Below are 24139 nucleotides of genomic sequence, written 5' to 3'. Positions count from 1 at the left end.
GTGAAGAATTCTGGGGTGTCAGATAGAAACAGGAGGGAGAAAGAGGCTACTGTAATAGAGAGAAGTGTTATTAATGCAGGAACTGTTCCTCTTCTACTTGCTTCTCATTTTACAGTGCAATAAAAATTTACAGTCCAACCCCATTTATCTGAAGGCTTTGGGATGCAAATGGATTAATTTATCAGGGGAGTCAGCTGGTGTCCTCTTCATTGTGTTCTAGGTGGAGGGGAGGGTGCCTCCGCATTGTCAGCTATTTCTGGAAAGAGAGCCAGTATTCTGTTTGTGTGGCCTCTTCTTCACCCTGTTAAAAAGTGGGGACCCAGATTTTAGCTTGCCTCTCTGTGCTGGCTGGCCTTGTGCAATCTGGCCAACAGGCTCACCTTTATCCTGCTGTCTTTGCGGAAGCAGGTTGGCAGTTCTTCACTGTTTTCCAGGTTTTGAGACCATCTATGTATCTATTTGTAGAGTCTCCCATATTGTTCTGAAACACAAAAAGGGTTAACTAAAAATGGTTGCAATATATTGATAGAAGTTACTCTTGAAAGTGAGAGTGATTACCTCTTGGGTTGAAAAAAAATGAGTGAGTGGGTTATAATGTGCATAAACCACAGCTAAAAATGTCAGTCAGTATCTGTTTTACTTAATACATTGTTCATAAAGCTCATAGTTAAGCAGTGTTTTAAAAGATAACATTGAATCAAAGCCTTCAACAGGGGGGTGAAACAATCCCTCTTACACATCAGGCTTCCTGATGTTTTCAAGTTTCAATAGCACTTGTAGCTGCTTTTAATTTTTACAGGAAAAGCTCATTGGGAATTGCTTTTGCCCAGCACAGAAAAATGTGACACAATTGGATTTACAATAAAATAGGGAAAAGGGTAAGGCTGAAAATGAGCTAAAGAGATAATGTATCCCCAGTATAAACGTTATACACATGCAGTTTGCTAACTTCTTCATTTTATAGCAAGCAAGGATTAGTTCATTAAGTGCTATAGCCATTTTATTTAATGAGCCAGCCAGCACATGACCTTTATAATACTAAATGATATATTTTTAAATGCATTTTCCATCATGCAAGGATCTTCCTCCACTCCCCCATTAAGCTCCTTCCACCCTCAAGGGTCCCACATCCTGTCTACTATCCTTCAGGCTAAAAACAGCTAGATCCATCTTCCACTGGAGTATCTCAATTCTGTTTCTGAGTTGGCCAGAGGAGTTGCTTCACAGAGTGTTTTTCTTCCTCCTGGCCTCCAGTTGACTTTAACTCTTGTGATACTAGTTTGCATACAAAATATGCAAATATGTAGCCCAACCATCTTAATTGTCTCTTTCTGATCAGTGTGGTGGCAGCAGGTTGTTTAACATGCCTGCACATTTTTCTGCCTCTTATCTTAGCTATCCAAGAGACTTTCATAAGTCTCCTGAGGCATTTACTACTGAATATATGAATATGCTGCATCAGGGACACTGATTTATGGGAAATGAAAAGCCACATGTAATTTGTAGAATTTGAAAGTCCAGGATTATACCATTATCTGGCAGACCATTTTATGGAGTTTCATTTATGTCCTACTGTTTTCTCTCTCTTTAGAAAGAACAGTATAGAGATGCTCTTGGGGTCTTGTTGACCTCTAAAAGTACTTTCCCCCTACTTTCACACCACTATGGTCTATGAAATAGAATAGCAGGAGTTTAAAACAGAAATTTTTAAATTCCTATTGTTTTGTTACTCCAGTTGTTAATCTGCTTGTTACTTTGCTTCACAGTGTTTGCTATAGTCAACATTACTTGTAAACTGTTAGTAAAATGAAGCACTGAGTCACAGAGCTATTTGAGTATATCTATACAGCTGGACTGGCTGATTTACAGCAACAAGAGTTGCACAGATTCCAGGAGTCAGCAGTCACGATCCATGATGATTAATCAACAAAGTTAACAATACGCCATTAACATGAGCAAAGGAGGGTTCCCACATCTCATGAAGTTAATGTTTTACACAGATTCAACAAAACAATTCTGCATCCATTTAAATAGTCACAGATACCTTGAAGGCCTGTAATTGCATTTTTAAGTATCAAAATATTAGATTCTGAATAAATTATTAAAATTAATGTAGAGAGAATTTTGTGAAGTCCACAATTTTCATAAATGGATTTTTTTTCTCTGATCATTGTCTCTGTAAGCACCTATGACAAAGTTCCTCTTCTGCCTTGGTGGGCCTTTCACTTTTTGGCGGATTTGCTTGCCTCAGAGGTTCACGGCAGCCCTCAGTTTGGCCACTTCTGCCAGAGGCTCAAACCTGCCGTTCACTCAGCTAACCTCATCACTGGCTAGCATGGGGAAAATGGAGAACAATCCCCACAGTCTCTGTGTCCCACCTAGTGGGTCAGGGACAGGCCAGATCCCTTTCCAAATTAGACCTTCCCTTCTGGTGTTTCTCACAGACCAGATCAACTCCTCCTGTGTCCAATCAGGAGTTGGGGGATGAGGGAACCAGGCCCGCCCTCTACACGGGTTCCAGCCCAGGGCCCTGTGGATAGCAGCTGTCTACAATGTCTCCTGTATCAGCTGTGTGACAGCTACAACTCCCTGGGCTACTTCCCCATGGCCTCCCCACAGCACCTTCTTTATCCTCACTGCAGGATCTTCCTCCTGAAGCCTGATCACGCTTGTACTCCTCAGTCCTCCAGCAGTACGCCTTCTCACTCCCTGCTCCTTGCATGCTCTCCACTAACTGATGAGAGGTCCTTTTTAAACCAGGTGTCCTGATTAGCCTGCCTGCCATAATTGATTCTAGGAAGTTCATAATTGGCTCCAGGTGTCTTAATTAGCTTGCCTGTCTTAATTGGTTCTAGCAGGTTCCTGATTGCTCTGGGTCACTCAGGGAACAGAAAACTATTCATCCAGTGGCCAGTATATTTGCCTTCTACCAGACTTGGGGGAGGTCCTTAGAGCCCGCCCACTTCCTGGATACCAACAGGACCAAACTCCTGTACCCCACTGATCTGGGTCTGTCACAGCACCATACAACAAGAACTGTACTGTACAAGAAGTTTGATTGAAAATAAACATTGTAGTTCCTGACTTTGATTTTGAAATATTTATTTCACCAGGTTTTCCACAGTTCACTGAACGATCTTATGACTCTGTAGCATCATTTGCGATTTTATCCTTTTATGAAGATCATCTGCTCCTGGTGGAAACATGTCAGGGTTTTACATCATGTATTCCATCCTGCTCACACCAAACGTGTATGGCATCTGGCATACATCATTAAAATAAATGATGCAGTGACAAAAATAAGCCAGTTTATAACTACACTGTTAATTCCTTCCATAGTCAGATGCCTTTATAGAGATACTCAAGTTGCAAACCATAGTTGAAAGAGGTATGATGGAGTTAGCAACAGGAATACAATGGCTGGTAGTTCAAAGGGATTGAAAGCAGCACATATTAGAGACCTGGCAAAAAGTATGCAGTAGCTCTATAGGATGACTATCTAGATACTGCTACTTTATTATTGTTATTGTTATTATTTTATTATTTGTATTACTATAGCACACAGGAGTCCTAGTCATGGTCCAGGACCCCTGTGTGCTAGGTGCTGTACAAACACAACAAAAATTATGGTCCCTAACCCAAAAGAGCTAACTGTCTAAATTCCAAATATAAGACATGGATACAGACAGACAGGGGAGTGTATAAAGAAACAATGAAACAATATCGGTCAGCAAGATAGATGGTGGTCTCAGAACAGCAACCTTGCTATTGTCAAATTTTTTTGTAGGCATCATGGAAAAGATGAGTTTTAAGGAGAGACTTGATGGAGGATAATGCATTTGTTTTGTGGTGGTTTACGGGGAGCTACTCCCAAGCATGAGGGGCATGAGAGAAAGCAGGAAGGTGCTTATTTGAAAATTTAACAAGTAGGTATGTGATGGAGGTTGGCTTTATGGACCTATCGGAGACGTGAGTCAGCATCTCACTAGTGAATGAGAGATGATACGTAGAGTGGAGAGTGGTAGGATAGATTATATGGCCTTCAACATTATTGTATCTTCCAAGTATTTAGGAATAGAAAAAAAGTAACCTTGCCTTCTTTCTCACCCTCTAGTGGAAATAGCTTGATTGGTTTATAGCAGGGGTAGGCAACCTTTCAGAAGTGGTGTGCCGAGTCTTCATTTATTCACTCTAATTTAAGGTTTCGCGTGCCGGTAATACATTTTAATGTTTTTAGAAGGTCTCTTTCTATAAGTCTATATTATATAACTAAACTATTGTATGTAAAGTAAACAAGGTTTTCAAAATGTTTAAGAAGCGTCATTTAAAATTAAATTAAAATGCTGATCTTACGCCACCAGCCTGCTCAGCTCGCTGCCAGCCTGGGGTTCTGTTCACCTAGGCCGGCAGTGGGCTGAGTAGGGCCTGCGACCAGGACCCCAGACCTGGGGATGGGTGTTTCAGGGGTCAGGACAGAGGGCTAGGGGAGGGGGTTCAGGGCAAAAGGCTGGGGTGTGTGGGGGGGTGTAGGGCAGAAGGCTGGGTGTGTGGGGGGGGTTCAAGGGTCAGGGCAGAAGGCTGGGGTGTGTGTGGGGGTGCAGGGCAGAGGGCTGAGGTGCTTGGCTCGTGGGGGTGCTCCCAGCCCCCTGCCCTGAGTGGCTCACAGCAGGGGGCTGGAAGGGATATGCCCTGTTCCACCCCTTCCCCCCAGGCTCCATCCCTACCCCTCTCTGCCTCCTCTACGGAGCTGTGTGCACGCTGCCGCTCTTCCCCCTCCCCCTCGCTAGGGCCATCAGCTGATTGTCACTGGGAAGGAGAGGAGGAGGGGCAGGAAAGCACCGCTGGGGGAAGAAGCGGGGGAAGGGAGAAGCTTGGCTGCCGCAGAACCAAGCTTCTGCCTCCTGCCCCCGCAGGGGAGAGCCGTGGGCGGGGGGGCTGAGTGGGGCTGGGGGCCGGGACCGCGTCAGGGGAGCTGCGTGCCACTCAAAATCGGCTCGCGTGCCCTGTTTGGCACGCGTGCCGTAGGTTGCCAACCCCTGGTTTATAGCCTACTTGTTTTGGTTTTGTTTGTGTTTGTCCATGTGAATGAATGAGTGGGATGGGGTGTGTGAAGCAGCTGAGGTCAAGATATTTTAAACTGCTAGGGGTTCACTGCACAGTTAACCAAAGCTCTTACCGAGAGTTTAGCCTACACCCCTCTACCATGCAGACAGAAAAACCTTTTGCCCATGTTTAAGCCCAAGCTAGCTGACCTGACTGGACCTGGACGTATAGGTTAGAGCCCAGGCTACAGATTAACTCGAGCTGGGACCTGCCCACTTTTCAGTGAGGATGCAGGGAAAATCACTCAAATGCTGATCCTCCATTGACCTTCCCACAGTTCCCACTGAAAGACAGACAGGTTCTCCTGCAGTTGACACAATTGACTGGGAAAGAATCCTAGAGCATCTCCGCACAGAGTCATGGAATATGCAGATGCGTATGGGTGAGACAGAGACAGTGAAGACACAGTAACCCAAGTAGGTCTTTGCTGTTGGGATTCTCACACCTTGACTAGGCTAAGCCAGATGCCGACCACTTTGATTAACTATGCAGTGAATACATACCCCCAGTGTCAGCAATACAAGTACTGCAGAGGAAACCATTCCGCTAACCTCCCTCCCTAGTCTATGAGCCTATCTTGTCATTAATTGTTAAATTCAGGATCCTTTTAATATCATTGCTCTACTACTGTATTCATAGGGTTTTAGTTTTTAGCCTGATTCTGGGAAATCTATTGTACAATAATGTTTATATCAATAAATGCACAAACAGGCATAATAAAATAAGCATACTAGCAATGATGTATTCAGATGTACTTCCACTCTATATGCATCCGAAGAAGCAGGCTGTAGTCCACAAAAGCTTATGCTCTAATAAATTTGTTAGTCTCTAAGGTGCCACAAGTACTCCTGTTCTTTTTGTGGATACAGACTAACACGGCTGCTACTCTGAAATCTGTCAGATGTACTTTGTGAGTGACTCCTTTTCTGGGATTTTATTTCATAGCTTGATTGCAATGTTCTACATAAATGGAATTATGCTGTTAGAGATGGTTTCCTCTGAACAATGTTGATAGATAGGAATCGCTGACTGGCCAAATAGAGTCCCCTTGAGATAACAACAGTAGCTTCATTTCATCACAGCATTGTATTAATGCTGTCAAGCACCATTCTTTATGTGAGGTATGAATGATGTGATGGAAATATTACATTTGTCAGGTGTACTCATGGCAAGAGTAGCTAACATCTCTTTAGGGACAGTTTACAAGTAATTGCACAGTTAGCCCAATTGCTTTGTTACATAATTAATTGTGTTTATACATGGATGAAGCTGTTCTCTGTCCTCTTTGAAGTAGAAATCTATTTCTTGGTTATTTGTGTGTTTTGTTTTTGAACCTTTTCAAGAGAACATAATCTCAACTCTTTCAAGACTGTATATTATTACATATGTACAATTACCTATGAGCTCTTGTTTTCATGAGTTTAAGCCTCAGAGTTCTGTTCTATAGGAAGTTCTGATAGGCATTTTTGGTTTAGTTTACAGGTCTCATTCTTCCCAAAAATATTGGAGAAGAGTGGAGGAAAGAATGAATCCACTGTCCTCATTCTCTTTGCATGTTCTGTTTTTGTTACTTCATGGGAAAGAATGAAAAAACAATTTTCTTCTGTGTTAATTTAACCTTTTGGATAGATTCATTTTCAAAATATAACTGATCTACTATCCCCTCTCTTCATCTTAGCTTGTGAAAGATACTAGCTTGGTGTTGGTAGCTAGGACCATTATACTAAGCTATATATTTTAATTTTTAATTTTTTTTCAAGTGCTCAGAGTTTTTGCGTAACCAGTGACTTTATAAGCTATTTGAATAATATTAAAATACATTAATTGTAAACATATAATAAAAAGGGGAAAGCAAACAATAAAAGCACGCAGTATACACTGTCATTACAGCATATATGTGACCCATTACATACTAAGTGTGTGGGGATAACTTGAGATTCAGATTGTGGCCAAAATAAACGTGCTTGTTTTGGATTCTGAATCCCTTAAAATGTCAGGGCTGGGGCTGGGGGGATATGTGGCTTTGAATCCCCAGATCTGAATCCATCCCGTGGTTTTGGTTTCTAGTCAGATCCAAAACCAAATTGACCTATTGTCCAGTTCATGTTCAGATATTGCTTAAACCTCAGCATTTCCCATGAACTTTGCTCCAAATGGTGGGAATCTCATGAGATCAGATGATTCTGTGCTATTTGTTCCTTTGGACTGAAATCCAGCATGTATTAAGCTCTGTTAAAACTAATCATAGTAATTATTCATCCGTGAACCCCAATCCTGCCCAAACCTGATCCCCTTTTCTTCATTCCATGCAGTGCATTACTATTTTTTGTCCTGAATGAGTTCCTTATCTAAAGTCCTTTCCTTATGTTGTTAGGTTTTTAGTAACTTACTGCCCCTGCGTAGTTTTCTCCTTAGGATTCATTATATTTATTTCCCTTTCTTCTCACAGCCCTGATTCTTCAACTGACTGCATGTGAGTGCCACCCTGCCCCCATGCAGAGTCTCATTGAAGCAGATGAGGCTCCACGCATGCATGTAGATGGGTGCACCAGCAGCCAGTCAATCAGTTGCAGGACTTCACCTAATTCAAAGTGCCTCCAAATTTATTTGAAACATCTTCATTGGCACTTCAGTAAACAGAGTTTGGTGTCTTATAAAAGCATTTGTGCAGAAGTGGGGTAATATTTAGGGTATGTTTTTATAGTCAGCCTATTAAAATTAACAATGCACTTAGGAATGTTATCCTTATTCTACAAAATAATTGCATTCTGCACCGACTTACAAAAATTGTACTGCTTGAAAGCTCCATTTATTCTGTTGTACCCATTCCATATGCAGAAGATCCTAGGAGCTGTCATCTAGGAAGCAAGAAAAAGGCAAAGACCGTAGCAATTTCATTAATAATAAAGTTATTCACTGAGAATTAAAGAATAATTAGAGGCTAAATGACTCTATGGGATGATCTGCAGTGAAAGATAAAAATAAAAGATTAAAAGAATGCTTTTTTAACTTATTCAATGTTGAAGCTGAAGATGACATGGATAAAATAGGCAGAAAGTAGTATAGGCATAAAAATAAATGACAGTGCATATCATTTGAGAATTTATTAGACATACACCATAAGTCATGAGAAAAGGTGTTCAGTATTCATTCCAGATTGTTAAATCTTAATCAAATGTGAAGATAAACTTATTTTCTTTTCTTTCTCTTATTTATCCTATAAATAGGTCCTGCCCTTTTCTTCCCAATCCCCTCTCAAAACAAACAAGAAATCTTAGAATATGACAGATATTGGAAAAGACTGTGTAATGAATACAACTAACAAGCACACACAACTCCTATTGTGTCCTTTCATAGACAGTGCTCAGGTCTTTTGAGTGTAGCCTGATGTTACAGTCTAAAACCTGGCTATTTTAATCCTGTGAGCACCAAAATTGGTGCACGCTCAGTGGCAGTGGTGTGGTGGCTATTTTGCTTTTTCTGTAAAGTATCCGTGACCTACAAAGCTGTATGAAGCACTTTCCGAGGAGCATTTTATGAATGTGTGTATAGCACTGAAGTAGTTCTTTTCCTAAGATTTCAAAACAGACCTTATAAGGACGTTAAATCAGCTCATTGTCCACAACAATCACCTATTTCTTTCTCCTCCTCTTCCCAGTATTCTCCATTCTCTCTACCTGATTCTACTCATTTTCACTCGTATAGCTGGTTTTCTTTAGATCCTGTACTGTGGATACTGACCTGAATGGACTGCATCTGTAGCGGTCAAACCATTTATCATTTTCCGTCCTCGTAGCTGCTTTTCTCTCCTTAGATTTTCTATATCCAGTCATAGCTGGAGTGCTGGTTCTTCTGCTTCTGGGGAAACCGCAGAGATTTTGTGTTTACTTTTGTTGTGCATAGTACATTTTGGGATACCGCTAACACTGTACTCAAATGAAGCAGCGGTGGCAGAACGCATTAGGAAGTTCACCAAGTAATAAAAGTTGGGGGTGTCTCAGTGATCAGGCATGGAAGCTCTCTGATCCATTGCAGTGCTCCACCCGGAAAAAAATGAGCTAGGGCTCACCCTGCACCATCCCATTCCATTCCCTCTTTTGTATTGTGTGACAGGAAAATTCTCAGGAAGACTAGGGTGGAGTCCTGGCTCCATTGAAATCAATGAGAGTTTTGCCATTGACTTTAATGGAGTCAGTATTTCACCTGCAGTTTTTAGGCTCCATAAGAGGATCACTATGTTTGAGTGAAGATAAATGCTAGTTCTTCAAGGAAAAGGTTCCTTGTTGTAATATTATTTCTTCTTCGAGTGCTTGCTCATATCCATTCCATTAGGTGTGTGCGCGCCGCGTGCACGATCGTCGGAAGATTTTTACCCTAGCAACACCGGCGGGTCGGCTGTGGAGCCCCCTAGAGTGGCGCCTTCATGGCGCTGAATATATACCCCAGCCGACCCGGCGCCCCCTCAGTTCCTTCTTACCGCCCCTGACGGTCGTTGGAACTGTGGAGCGCGGCATAGCTGTCCTCCACTCTCCCTAGCTTATTTTGTTGTATCACAGTTATAGTTATAGTTATAGTTCTAGTGTTTGTAGTAAATTAGTTAAGTAGTTTTAAAGTTGTTCTAAGTAGTCCAGGGGATTAAGGGGGTCGTCTCCCCCTTTCTCCCCCGGCCGCGGGCCCGGGCTCATGCCCAACGCTCCCGGCTTCAAGCAGTGCGCCTCCTGCGCTAAGCCTATGCCCACGAGCGACCCGCACGACTCCTGTCTGAAGTGCCTGGGAGAGTCCCACCAAACAGATAAGTGCAAGATCTGTAAGGCCTTCAGACCAAGGACCAAGAAGGAGCGGGACTTTCGGCTCAGGCAACTCCTGATGGAGGCGGCACTTAGCCCGGACACTCCTTCTACGGGCCAGGCCCCGGCGCCTAGCACCTCGGTGCGCAGTGCCCCGGCGGCACCCGGCTATGACGACCACGCGAGTGGCGTCAGACAAGCCTCCCCGGCACCGGACCTCGTCGGCACCGCAAGCACAGCAAGTGCCTCGGCGCCGGTCATTATCCCCGGGGCATAAAAAAGCCCATAAGACGGGGACATCCGTGCCGAAGACGCCGGCTCCCCCAGTGCCGGGGGTAGAGCCGCGTCCGCCGGTGGAGCAACGAAAACAGGTGCCTCCAGCACCGTCGACTCCGGCGCCGAGGCCGTTGAGTCCGGTGCAAATAGCGTCTCCACCGAGGCCGGCGGTGATACAGTGTCTCCCGTCGACTCCAGAGACCTTCGCGGCGGCGAGAGACTTAATAGCTCTCACGGAGCCGGCACCGCCTCAACCACCGGCACCGACTGCACCGTTGACTCGCCCGGTCCAGTCGAGGGGGAAACCTGCCTTGATGCGCCCTCCATCACAAGGGCTGGAACCTCGGCACCGATCCAGGTCCCGAAGCAGGTCCCCACGCCGCTCGCAGTCCCGGCACCGAATATCGTCTCGGCACCGGTCGTACTCGCGGCCGAGATCTTCTTCGCGGCACCGCTCTACGTCTCGGCACCGATATGATCGTCGGCACCGATCAACGTCGAGACGTAGTTCTCGGCACCGCTACGGTCGACGCTCGACGTCGAGGGGCCGCTCCCGGCACCGGGCATACTCCAGGTCCTCGTCGAGGTCCAGATCCGACTCCCGGCACCGACGAGGTCATCGGCACCGGTCGCGATCCCGGCACCGATCGCCGGCACCGCGCAGAGATAGATCATCTCCGGACCGGCACCGTGCGGCACCGCAGCCCACGGGGATCGTTTCATCTCTCTCGGCACCGCCATGGCCGTCAAGATCGGTGTCTCGCTCCTCGGAGGACCTGTCGAGATCGGCATACCCCCCTCAAGGGCAAGCCGAGGAACGAAACTTGGGCCATTGGCAGGAGATGGCAGAGGACCACTCTCATGGACCATCTCACTGGTCGTTTTGGACCCCGTGGGCGTACCACCAGGAGCAAGGGGCTCCAATACCATCGACCTCTCGCTCGGGTCACTCCGTCAGAAGGGCCCCAGAATCCACCATCTCTCGGCCTCCGCCAGGAGGCATGGAGACTTCCGTGTCCACGCCACCCGACACCATGGACCCAAGTGCAGGTGATGCTCCGGCCCAAGAGCAGGGGGATCAGGACCCCCCCTTGGATCCAGTACCACCGGAGGCATCCTCCTCCTCCTCTCCGGATGAGGCAGTGGCGGGCACTTCATGTACGGGTCCCCCTCCGATAGATCTTCGGGCTCACCAGGATCTCCTGCGTAGGATGGCCCGTAATATGGACCTGCAGGCGGAGGAGATAGTGGAGGTGCACGACCCGATCGTGAATATCCTTGGAGCGGATGCCCCATCGAGGGTGGCGTTACCCCCTGATCCGCACGATCCAAACGAATGCGGATACGATATGGCAAACTCCTGCCTCTATTCCACCCACAGCGAGAGGGGTGGAAAGGAAATACTTTGTCCCGTCTAAGGACTATGGGTACTTGTATACCCACCCCCAACCGTGTTCACTGGTGGTGGAATCAGTGAATGCACGAGAGCGCCACGGCCAGCAGGCTGCAGCGCCTAAATCAAAAGAGGCTAAGCGGCTCGATCTGTTTGGCCGTAAGGTTTACTCAGCCGGAGGGCTACAACTTAGAGCGGCGAACCAACAGGCGCTACTGAGCCGCTACAATTTCAACTCCTGGAACTCTATGGGGAAGTTTAAGGAGTTGATTCCCCAAGAGTCCAGGGAAGAGTTTGGAGCCATGGTAGAGGAGGGCAAGAAGGTGGCTCGGACCTCCTTGCAGGCCTCCTTGGACATTGCAGACTCAGCTGCGAGGACCCTGGCTTCGGGTATCGCTATGCGCAGGATCTCCTGGCTTCAGGTTTCGGGTTTGCCTCCGGAGCTGCAGCAAACCCTACAAGATCTGCCCTTTGAGGGTCATGGATTGTTCTCAGATAAGACGGACTCTCGCCTGCAGAGCCTCAAGGACTCGAGAACAATCATGCGCTCCCTGGGGATGCATGTTGTGGGCCCTCAGCGCAGGCCATTTAGGCCGCAGCCTCAGCGCTTCTACCCCCCCCCCGCCTCGTCAGAGACAGGACTCGGCCCGGAGGCGAGGGCGAGGTGGTAGAAGAAGGTGGACCGGCCCTCAACCCGGCCAGAACCAGGGGCCACCTAGACCACCTTCAGGCCCCAGGCAGAACTTTTGAAGGTGCGGTCGAGGACGGCGCCCCAGTCATCCCCCAGGATCCAGCCCCCTCCTTTCGGGATCGCCTCTCCCACTTCCACCGTGCTTGGTCCCTTATAACTTCGGACCGTTGGGTCCTCCGCACGGTGGAGAGGGGATACGCTATCCAGTTTTCTTCTATTCTCCCCTCCCACCCCTCTTCCCCGTCCCTCTTCAGGGACCCTTCTCACGAGCAACTTCTTATTCAGGAGGTTTCTACGCTCCTGGCCATGGGGGCCATAGAGGAGGTTCCGATAGAGTTAAGGGGCAGGGGATTTTATTCCCGTTACTTCCTGATCCCCAAGTCCAAAGGAGGTCTGCGGCCCATCTTGGACTTGCGCGGACTCAACAAATTCGTAGTAAAGTTGAAGTTCCGCATGGTCTCTCTGGGGGCCATTATCCCTTCCCTCGATCCTGGAGACTGGTTCGCCGCCCTCGACATGAAAGACGCATACTTTCACATTGCTATTTACCCGCCTCACAGACGCTTCCTGCGATTCGTGGTAAACAGGGTGCACTACCAATTTGCAGTCCTTCCCTTCGGCCTATCCTCGGCCCCACGGGTGTTCACGAAATGTATGGCTGTCGTGGCAGCGTACCTTCGTCGGCAAGGGATACAGGTGTTCCCGTACCTAGACGACTGGCTGGTACGCGGTCGCACCAAAGAACAAGTTCGAGATCACGTCCACATAATAGTGCACACATTCAACAAGTTGGGTATCCTACTCAACAAGGACAAATCCACTCTAGAACCTACCCAGAGAATAGAATTCATCGGCGCGGTTCTAGACTCCAGACGCGCACAAGCCATCCTGCCAGACAATCGCTTTTGCACCATCACGAGCCTCATTCAAGGACTCAAGGCCTTCCCAACTACCACGGTGAGGTCGTGCCTTACCCTGCTGGGTCACATGGCTTCCTGCACGTACGTAACCAGGCATGCCAGACTTCGGCTTCGCCCACTCCAGACCTGGGTGTCATCAATATACCGCCTACATCGGGACAGCCTGAATATGGTGGTCACAGTCCCGAACTCGGTCCTGACCTCCCTCACATGGTGGCTAGATCACAATGTGGTTTGCGAAGGGATGCCGTTTCACGCCCCACAACCCTCTCTGCACCTGGTCACAGACGCTTCATCTCTGGGTTGGGGTGCCCATCTCAACGAGCACCATACACAGGGCCTGTGGACTGCACCCCAGCTAGCCCTGCACATCAATGTTCGGGAACTGATGGCGGTGCGCCTGGCGTGCCAGGCATTTCTCAATCTCCTACGTGGTCGTTGTGTGTTAGTTCTCATCGACAACACCACGGCCATGTTTTACATCAACAAGCAGGGAGGAGCACGTTCGTCAATTCTATGCCAAGAGGCCATTCGCCTGTGGGACTTCTGCATCGCCCACTCAATCCTTCTCACGGCATCGTTCCTCCCTGGAGTCCAGAACACTTTAGCGGACCGACTCAGCAGGTCCTTTCAAACACACGAGTGGTCTATCCGTCCGGACATCATACATTCCGTTTTCCAGAAGTGGGGGTTTCCCCAGATAGACCTGTTTGCATCTCGAGACAACAGGAAGTGCCACGTGTTCTGCTCCCTGCAAGGTCGAGCTCCCGGCTCCCTCTCGGATGCGTTTCTCCTTCCCTGGAAGGACCACCTGTTTTATGCCTTCCCTCCGTTTCCTCTGGTCCACAAGGTACTGCTCAAATTGCGCAGAGACCAGGCACAGGTGATTCTGATCGCCCCAGCGTGGCCGAGACAACATTGGTACACCACGCTGTTGGAACTCTCGGTTCGGACACCGATCCCGCTTCCATTGTGCCCGGATCTCATCTCTCAGGACCACGGTCGCCTGCGTCACCCCGACCTGCAATCACTCCACCTCACGGCGTGGCTGCTCCATGGTTCACCCAGGCAGAGCAGCAGTGCTCGCACTCTGTCCAACAGATTCTGCTGAGCAGTAGGAAGCCCTCAACACGGACCACATACTTGGCCAAGTGGAAGCGGTTCTCCTGTTGGTGCGAACAACGAGCCACGTCCCCGTTGCACGCACCTATTCCTCTCATTTTGGAATATCTCCTCTCCCTAAAACAGCAGGGGTTGGCGATATCTTCAATTAGAGTTCACCTGGCCGCTATATCAGCCTTTCACCCAGGGGAACTCGCGTCTTCGGTATTCTCTAACCCGATGGTCGTTAGATTCCTCAAGGGCTTAGACCGGATGTACCCACAGCAACGTCAGCCCGTTCCGACGTGGGACCTCAACCTGGTTCTTTCCAAGCTCACAGGTCATCCATTCGAGCCACTTGCCACCTGTTCACTTCTGTACCTATCCTGGAAGACAGCCTTCCTCGTAGCCATCACCTCAGCAAGGCGTGTTTCTGAACTCAGGGCGCTTACATCCGAGCCCCCTTACACAGTTTTTCATAAGGATAAAGTGCAGCTCCGCCCACATCCTGCCTTTCTCCCTAAGGTGGTTTCTCCATTTCATATCAACCAGGATATATTTCTCCCGGTCTTTCACCCTAAACCACATGCTACTCGCCAGGATCAACGTTTGCATTCTCTGGACGTACGCAGGGCCCTGGCCTTCTATATTGACCGCACAAGGCACTTTAGAAAGACGACGCAACTCTTCGTTGCAGTGGCCGACCGAATGAAAGGCTCACCGGTCTCATCACAACGCCTATCCTCCTGGATTACGTCTTGCATCCGGACTTGCTACGACTTGGCAGGTGTCTCAGCACCACACCTCACCGCTCACTCCACGAGGGCCCACGCTTCCTCGACGGCTTTCCTGGCGCAAGTTCCGATCCAGGACATTTGTAGAGCTGCGGTTTGGTCCTCAGTCCACACGTTTACAGAACACTATGCACTAGTGCAGCAGTCCAGGGACGATGCTGCCTTCGGATCAGCGGTTTTGCACACAGCAATGTCTCACTCCGACCCCACCACCTAAGTTGGGCTTGGGAGTCACCTAATGGAATGGATATGAGCAAGCACTCGAAGAAGAAAAGACGGTTACTCACCGTTGTAACTGTTGTTCTTCGAGATGTGTTGCTCATATCCATTCCAAACCCGCCCCCCGTCCCCACTGTCGGAGTAGCCGGCAAGAAGGAACTGAGGGGGCGCCGGGTCGGCTGGGGTATATATTCAGCGCCATGAAGGCGCCACTCTAGGGGGCTCCACAGCCGACCCGCCGGTGTTGCTAGGGTAAAAATCTTCCGACGATCGTGCACGCGGCGCGCACACACCTAATGGAATGGATATGAGCAACACATCTCGAAGAACAACAGTTACAACGGTGAGTAACCGTCTTTTATTATTAGCATAGAGTGCCCCAATTGGGATTCTGGCCCAATTATGATGGGCACTATTTAAACGTAGAAAAATAACAATCCCTGCTTCGAAGGGCTTGCCATTTAAAGATGTGTCTATAGCATCCGTACAGCCAGTAGAAGTATGGCTGACTTTTTTTTTTTTTTTTTTGGCTGTGCTCCCAGCCAGGAACAGTAATAATGCATATGTTGCAAATGGTGCAGGGAATGTCCACCGACACATTTGGGTGGAAGTTCTAAAGTAAGAAAATGTTTTTAATACAGATTCTCAAAATGAATTCAGTATCAACATAATTTACTAATTTATGAGCATGCAGGTAGAGAAATGACTCAGGATGTCCTGTGATTAAATTGCTCATTTTTGGGGGGGTATATGGTACACTTTTAACAGAGTGCCCAGTGAGTCTACATTAAGGTTCCTAAATTAGATACATTCTTTTCCTTCATGCTCCCAATCCCTCCCACCAAAAAAGCAACATTTTTTTTTAAAAGGATCTTTTGTATTTTTTATATAGGTTGCTTTCAGATACTGAACAGATAAACATTTTAAGAAAAGCAAGATCTTATATTCATCAGGAAAAATATCATGAGGCGGTAAGTGAATCATCACCATACAGTGACAAATCTTTGAAAACTTAGACTAAATCTTGGACTTCCATCGTCTTTTTTCTATTTTCCATTTAAGTAGCCGCCTGATTTTTTTTTCCTTTTACTGACTCTTTTACTAACATAAAATTAATCCTATTGTAATCCTCACGCTTCCATTCATTCAATTCTAAACAATAATTTTGATTGCATATTAAAAAAATTTTTTTGCATATTTTTTTAATTGTTTGCTGCTGTTGCTGATGTTTCTGCCCAAATGAACCACATTTATTCTTGGTGTAACTCTTTTGAAGCCAGTGCAGTTACATGTGGATGAATTTGGCTCAGTGTTTTATGAAGGGTGGTGGATTTATTGTGCTCAGATTTGAAAAAATAACTATAGTACCTTTCAATCAAGAATTTCAACCAACCCTGTGAGATATAACCGTACAGCACTCTTGTGAGATACAGTAGGTAAATGTCATTTACAGATGGGTACTTTACAGCAAAGTTAAAGGATTTGCCCAAGGTCACACACTGAACTAGCGTCATATCTAGAAAAAAGAATCTATGGGGCCATGTTCTGATCACACATCCCTGTTTGTTTTTTTCCCCTCACCTGATCCAACTGTTTTATTTTAACTTCACCATAGTCTGTAGATTTAACTGGTATAAGGAAGACCCAGATTATAACAAGTTTACACCAAGTGCTTATTTTTATGTTTTATTCTACTCTTGGTGTGCACACCCTTGAGATCGGACTCTTTTGACCATCAGTGTCCACTGGGGCCATGCATATTCCTTGGGTATCCTCATGGTCCTGTATCAAAGGCATAAACGGCAGTCCAGGTCTAACCACCATTCAATTCCTTCTTGATGACCCTAGCTGTGAGATGGAGCTCCTCAGTGTCTGGTCTCTGCAATTTTTTTCACAGTCCTTTTGTAAACATTTATATATATTAGTGTACTTAGGAGTAGTTTTAATTAGGATAGTTTGTCCGTCAGAAAGATTTGATAGTTTTGGTAGTTTACCAACTTTTGTTTTTATTTTACTCTGATATGGGACTTTTTCCCTGTACTGGACCTTATGGATGTCTTATCCTAAGTCACCTTTAAGTGTTGTCACTCTTGAGAGGCAATCAGTGATGGGCACACCAGTTGCCTTTTTTGTCTTGGGAAGCTCACATCTCCAACAAATGCTCTGTCTGCAGGTCCTTTTCTAAAAGGACTTTGAAGGTGAGAGAGGCATGCCTAATCATTTTATTAGACTACTTTAGGCAGCTGACCTCTAAACCAGGTGGGGCAAACCCTTCTGGACAAGTTCCATCTCAGTCCAGAAAGTGCCTCTTTGAGTTCTGGTTCCACTAGCTCCCAGGCCTCATCATCAAAGGCTGGCCTAGCTTCAGACTTCCGTAGGACTGAAAAAGTCAGATTTTCAGAGAGAGCGGAATATTGCTCCCCAGGGAAGAGCAGGGCACATCCCCTTTGAAATTTCCCAGTCAAACGAGGTCCAAGACCCCTCACTGCTCCTAACGAAGAAGACTCCAAGCTGGACTCCCATCACAGTGGGGAGGGATCCCATACATATTCTCTGAGGGTCCTTTTTTGAATTGTATAAGTCTGAAGAAAGTTGAGGGCTTCTTACATGGCTAGATCACATGGGTATAGGAGTAGGTATATACCCTGGTATCTTTCTCCCTGGCACCCAGGCCCTTTTCCATATAATGTTCCAAAATGGCCTTATTGGCACACCTGGGATCTTCACCGCACAAGGCATCACACTTCTGCACTACCTTCTAGGGTAAAAACCTCATCCCCTGCTATGTCGTCTTCATCCCCAGCTGAGGAATTGCTCCTGTTTTGCCTGGATAACTACAAAAGCTTCCAAGACCTGCTCAGACATATAGCCTGTTCTCTTGAGATACCAGGCACAAGGGGAGAAGGTACAAAAGACCTTACATAAGCTCTTGAATGTTCTTCATGGCTCTGTGCCTGAGCTTTTGGCACTTCCCATCAATAAAGCTCTTTTGGGGGGAGGGATAGCTCAGTGGTTTGAGCATTGGCCTGCTAAACCCAGGGTTGTGAGTTCAATCCTTGAGGTGCCCACTTAGGGATCTGGGGCAAAAATCAGTACTTGGTCCTGCTAGTTAAGGCATGGGGCTGGACTCGATGACTTTTCAGGGTCCTTTCCAGTTCTGTGAGATAGGTGTATATCTCCATATATATATATACAGCTGGCAAAGCATATCTGGCAAACACCATTGACCGTAACTCTGACCTCTCTCTAACCGCTGATAAGAGGTACTAGGTGCTGTCAGCCAGGGAAGAGTATCTACACTCATCCAGTATCTGGCTAGCTAGAGGTTGTGGCAGCTTACAAAAAGAGCAGACAGTAACAACCAAGGATGATTCTGGGAGATAAAGAACCTAAGCAGCTTGATTTGTTCATTCATAAATTATTTGTCTGCAGCCTGCAATTCTCAATTGCTGATTATTAGGCAGTGCTGGCATGATATGACTTCTTAAATTACAATAAATTGTGTAAGCTCGAAAACTTCTCTCTCTTACCAACAGAAATTGGTCCAGTAAAAGATATTACCTCACCCACCTTGTCTCTGTAATATCCTGGGACCAACATGGCTACAACAACACTGCATACCAAAAAATTCAGAATTTATTGACAAACTCCTTGAAAGAACAGGGAGAGTTTAAATCTTTGATCTCTGAGACAATCTTTGATTGCAAGGATGTCCTCTCAGGCAACTCTGAATGCTCCTGATACTGCCTCTTGATCCATGGTGATAGCTGTTGTTATCCTGGGTCCCAAATTCTGGCATCTTGAGAGAGATGCATTGATGATGGAAGATCTTCCCTTTAAGGGCCTGGGTCTTTTTAGTACAAAAACCTGACAAGGCTCTTCTCTTATTGAAGGATTCCTGGGCCATACTCCCCTCTCTCTTGGAGTTTATATACTGGCTTCTGAAGGAAAACAGGGAAGACCATGCACTTATGCTAGACAGAGACCATCATTTGATAACTTTTTCCAAAAAAGAGCCTTTGCACCTACAAGAAAGAGTTTTTTAAAAAAGAAGACCTTCCTCCTCTGCTATGGCTTCATCCCATTCTGTGTCTGTGTCAAAATAATCACTTTGACAGATTGGTAAAATGTCTTTCTCCTGTCAGTCTAGTGGATCTACACCCTTCTTTGCCCGCACTTAGGAATCATCTACAATTTTTCAAGGAGTCGTGGAACCTGATAACCTTGGGCTGCTGGGTCCGTGAAATAGTCTGTCACATATTCACTACTCCCTACCCCCTTCTCCTTCCCTTTTAAGGGGCTGTGCTCATGAGACACTGTTACATCTGGAAGGGGAGTCCTTTCTGTCTCTCGGAGTATAGAAGAGGTTTAGCTAAAATTCAGGTTTTTATTCTAATTACTTCCTAATACTGAAGAAAAAGTCTGGATGGCGACTAGTTTTGAATTTTGAGAGGGCTCATTACCTTCAACCGACAATTCAAATTCAGAATGGTAATCGTAGCTTCTCCAATTCCATCACTAGATTCAGTAGACTGGTTTGGGGTTCTTGATCTGCAAGATGCCTACTGCCAATCTCTGTACTTCCAGCATCCCCTTATAAGTATTCAAGACTTCAGATGGGACAGAACTATTATCAGTACAGAGTACTGCCCTGTGGTCTTTCTCCAGTGCCAATGGTGTTTACCAAGGATCTAGCAGTCATCACTATATTAGACTCCACAATAGCCAGAGCCTATCTGTCCCAAGACAAGATTTGAAGCCACGTCCAACCTCATAATTTATTTCAAAAGCATCCTCATACTACTGTAAGGAATTGGGTAAGACTTCTTGGGCACATGGCCGCTTGCACATTCATCACACAGCGTGCTATACTATTGGCTGGCTAAAGTTGATATACATGCCAAGCAAACACTACGTGGACATGACTCTACTAATCGCTCACAACATTCTAACATTAATAAACAGATGGTAAGATCCTAACCAGGTGTGCAGGGGAGTACCTTTTTTCTTTGCCTCTCTCAACCAAGATGTTTGTGATGAATATGTCCCTTCTGGGTTGAGAGCACATCTGGGCCATCATCAGGCACAGGGTCTAATGGACTCAAGAGAAGTCTCATCGTCGTCATGGTAAATCTCAAAGGGACTCAAATCTCTTCTACTGGATTTAATAGATAGTGGGAATGTCTTACATTCAAATCCAATCTCCCTCCACCTCACCACTTGGCTATTGGCTCGATGTCAGAGAGATCATGTTCCTCAGATGTCCAGAACATCTTGATCCAAAATAGAAAGGATTCCACCACATTAACATATGCTGCTAAATAGAAGAGATTCAGGTTATGGTGTGAATAATGATATTTACAACCCGTTAACTCCTGCACCCCTGCTGTCTTGGACTATTAGCTTTTTCTGAAGAATTCAGAGCTATCTGTCAGCTTTGACTGCATTTAGCAGTCATTTCTGCATATGACCACAATGTCCAGAGCCACATGGTGTTTTCCTACACCACTATAGTTAAGTTTCTTCAGGGCTTTATTCATGTTTTTCCACTGGTAAGGGAACTTCCTCCATGGGACCATAATGTGTTCTGGAAGGCTTAATGAGCCCTCCATTTGAATCTCTGGCAAGCTGTTCCCTGTTATTTATCTGTGAAAAGGTCCTTTTTAGTAGCAGTCACATCAACTAAAAGAATTGGTGAAATGCAAACTCAGATGGCAGGCCCTTCTAGTGTAATATTTCATAAGGATAAGGTATCACTCACACACCATCCCAAGTTCTTACCCAAGGTAGTCATGGATTTCCGTTTGAACCAAATGATTCATTTATCAGTATTTTTCCATAAGCTACATTCTAATCAAGGGGAAGAAACTAGGCTTCAAACTTCAGGTGTTTGCAGAGCCCTGCCTTTTTATTTACAAAGGACCAAATCCCTCAGTGTCTCCTCAAAGCTATTTATAGCATTTGCCGACAGAATGAAAAGTAGAGCGGTATCGGCCCAGAAACTATCCAATTGGGTATTGGGATGTATTAGGGTCTGTTATGAGCTAGTTAGGTTAGATCCTTCCTTTCAGATTAGGACTCACTCCATTATGCAGCTTCCTTGCAAAGCATTCCCATTCCGGAGTGGAACATTTGTGGACAAGCACTTGAGGAAAGAAAACATACTTAACTTACAGTAGCTGGAGTTCAAGGTGTGTTGTCCGTATATATTCCATGACCTGCCCCCTTTCTCCCCTTCCCCTCTCCCACTACAGAATTCTGAAACATTTGGGTTCTGTGGTGATGAAGGAACAGAATGGCAGAATGGGTCCACACTGTCCTTTATGCCCTCAGTATGGGAGCAGAACACCTAAGGCTCATGCATGGTCCCAATGGATACTGATGGCCAAAAGACTCCAATGTCTAGTGTATGGGGTGCATGTGCAGCAAGATTAGAATATATGGACAACATATGTCAAAGAATTCTAATTACTGTAAGATAAGAAACTTTTCTTAGCTATGTTTTCTTGGTAAGTTTATTTTATGAGTATGTTCTACCTGATTATGTTGTAAATGGTTATATCTGTTCTGTTTTTCTCTGAAGGTATCTCTTTGCAAAACCCTGATTAGCCTTGCTTTGGAAGGACTGTCATATTACCATACTTACGACAGATTGTTCTTGGGCATAAGTGTTGTCATGGGTTTTGTGGGCTGGACATCTTATGTAATTTTGCTGATTGTCAAGACACATACTAGTCTGACTAGGAGTACCCATGATAAGGTAGGTTGAAATATGCAGTGATGTTGCTGCCCAGTTAATTTGCAATTTATACGTGCATAGTATTATTTGTACAAAAACAGTAGGCCAATTGATACCCCCACAAGCAAAGCTGGAGTAAAAGATCCTTGCCAGCAGGAACTACTTGTAGTTTGAGGGAAATCTCCCTCACCAACCTGCAGGTACGGTTCAGGACATCGAAAAGATGGGACAGATTCCATTGCTTCTAGTGGCAGTATGTTTGTAGTTCATAGCAACTGTGGTATACATTGATTCATTAAAGTCAAGAAATACAGACCATGTATCCATATTTAACCAGGTCAGTCTCCACATCAGTGGAGACTCTGTTAGCCTTTTCATGACACTGCTCTTTTCCCTCCTCCTTACCAGATTTCTTTTGTTCTTTTTTATTATTATTTTACTGAGATGAATTTTGGCCATAGGTTCTCTGACTGTGTTTGCAGTATTTCCCACTTCTTGTCATTCATGACCATGTGTTAGAAATGTAGTGTAGTTGTATTAAAGGAAAACTATTTGTATTTTGCTCAGTCACATTATGAAACTACACTCAGACAGACACATATCTTTCCATGTACAGTATTGGGCAATGTTTTTGGAAATGAAGGCTTAAATTGGTGCTTGGGGGAATTCTCCCTAATATTGGCCTTTCTAATTTAATGCTAGTGACAGCCATTTTGCTGGTAATACTGTATGAGGTAGGAGAATATAAACTAACTTCTCCCTTCTTTCATATTGGCTTAACATCAGAAGAACATAGCTGTGTAAATACATATTCGCCCTTAATTCTAATTATTTAACATTAAAATATCTTGTGATTGTTAATCCAGACTGGCTAATAGGACTGTTTACGTTAATTGTCTCCTAAAACTGTGTGTGGCTTTTTATGTCCTCACGAAAACACTTCCCCTTAAAATAATGTGTTATTTAATTTAGGAAGAATTCTAAGTTTATCAATTTTTCCTATTTTTAAACATCCACAGAAAATGTAAATCTCCTTTCATCTGCAATTTGGGACCAAGTTGTGGAGCCAAAAGATGTATATTAACAGTTGTGATAGAATGAGTTGCATTAGGTCAGTTTTCAATTTGACATATCTTATCCTAACTTAATATGACATAACATGCCAGAAATTTTATTTTAAAAGTCATTTAGATCTGATACTTCCCATCAGTTTAGATCAGGGGTGGGCAAACTTTTTGGCCCGAGGGCCACATTGGGGTTGCGAAATAGCATGGAGGGCCAGGTAAGGAAGGCTGTGCCTCCCCAAACAGCGTGCCCCCTCCCACTTCCTGCCCCCTGACTGCCCCCCTCAGAATCCCTGACCCATCCAACCCCCCTGCTCCTTGTCCCCTGACCGTCCCCTCCCGGGACCCACTGCCCCTAACCGCCCCCCTGGGACCTCAGCCCCTATCCACCCCCCCTACCAAGCCCCTTTCAGAATGTGGCCCTGCGAACATGGGCGGAGGACTCAGGAGCAGCAGGGGCAGCTGCGCAGCCAGAGAGAAGCAGCGGTTCCCCTTCAAAGCACCGCTTCTCTCCGGCCAGCTACATGGCCACCTGGTGCTCCTCCTGAGTCCTCCAGCCGCGTTCCACGGGCTCCTGCAACCCGCACTGCCTGCCTGCTCTCCTGCCCCCTCAGTGCAGCCCCTCTCCTCCTCTTTCCCCTCCCCAGGGTCCGGGCACTCGGGCAGCTCAGCACCGGCGCACCCTCCCCCCCGCGGAGGGTGCGCCGGTGCTGAGCTGCCCAAGTGCCCGGACCCTGGGGTCCCCTGTTGTTGGGGGGGGCCGTGCCAGGGCACCCTGTGTTCACTTGTAAATCTGCACCTAAGCCGCGCTGCCCAGGCCGGAGCCAGCCACGCCGCTGCGCTGGCGGCACGGTGAGCTGAGGTTCTGGGGGGCAGCAGGGCAGGGGCTGGGGCCGGCTGGGAGCTCAGGGGCCGGGCAGGACAGCCGTGCGGGCCAGATGTGACCCGCGGGCCATAGTTTGCCCACCTCTGGTTTAGATAGACAGTTTTATGTCAATTACAGGGGAAGGAAGAGGAATGAATGTTTTACACTAGCTACCTGGTCTGCTCTC

At 46.3% G+C, this 24139-nt stretch overlaps 1 protein-coding gene across 25 annotated transcripts in view; it reads left to right on the top strand.

Moving 5' to 3' along the window:
• The window catches only part of PIGN (phosphatidylinositol glycan anchor biosynthesis class N), a 155976-nt gene that overhangs the window by 68518 nt on the left and 63319 nt on the right, over positions 1-24139 (top strand). For 23 of the 25 annotated variants that reach the window (XR_010598692.1, XR_010598694.1, XR_010598690.1 and 20 more), the window contains 2 exons: positions 16177-16255; positions 21868-22044. The exons of the other annotated variants lie outside the window; for them this stretch is intronic. Coding sequence is in view for 13 of the 23 variants with exons in the window: in XM_065584832.1 (XP_065440904.1) it covers positions 16177-16255; positions 21868-22044 (256 nt within the window). In the remaining 10 variants the exon portion in view is untranslated. The remainder of the gene's footprint in view (positions 1-16176; positions 16256-21867; positions 22045-24139) is intronic. 25 annotated transcript variants of the gene reach the window in all.

The sequence above is a fragment of the Chrysemys picta genome, chromosome 2 (genome assembly GCF_011386835.1).
Source record: "Chrysemys picta bellii isolate R12L10 chromosome 2, ASM1138683v2, whole genome shotgun sequence".
In the NCBI taxonomy this organism is placed as follows: domain Eukaryota; kingdom Metazoa; phylum Chordata; order Testudines; family Emydidae; genus Chrysemys; species Chrysemys picta.
This window is presented reverse-complemented; position numbering and strand designations above follow the sequence as displayed.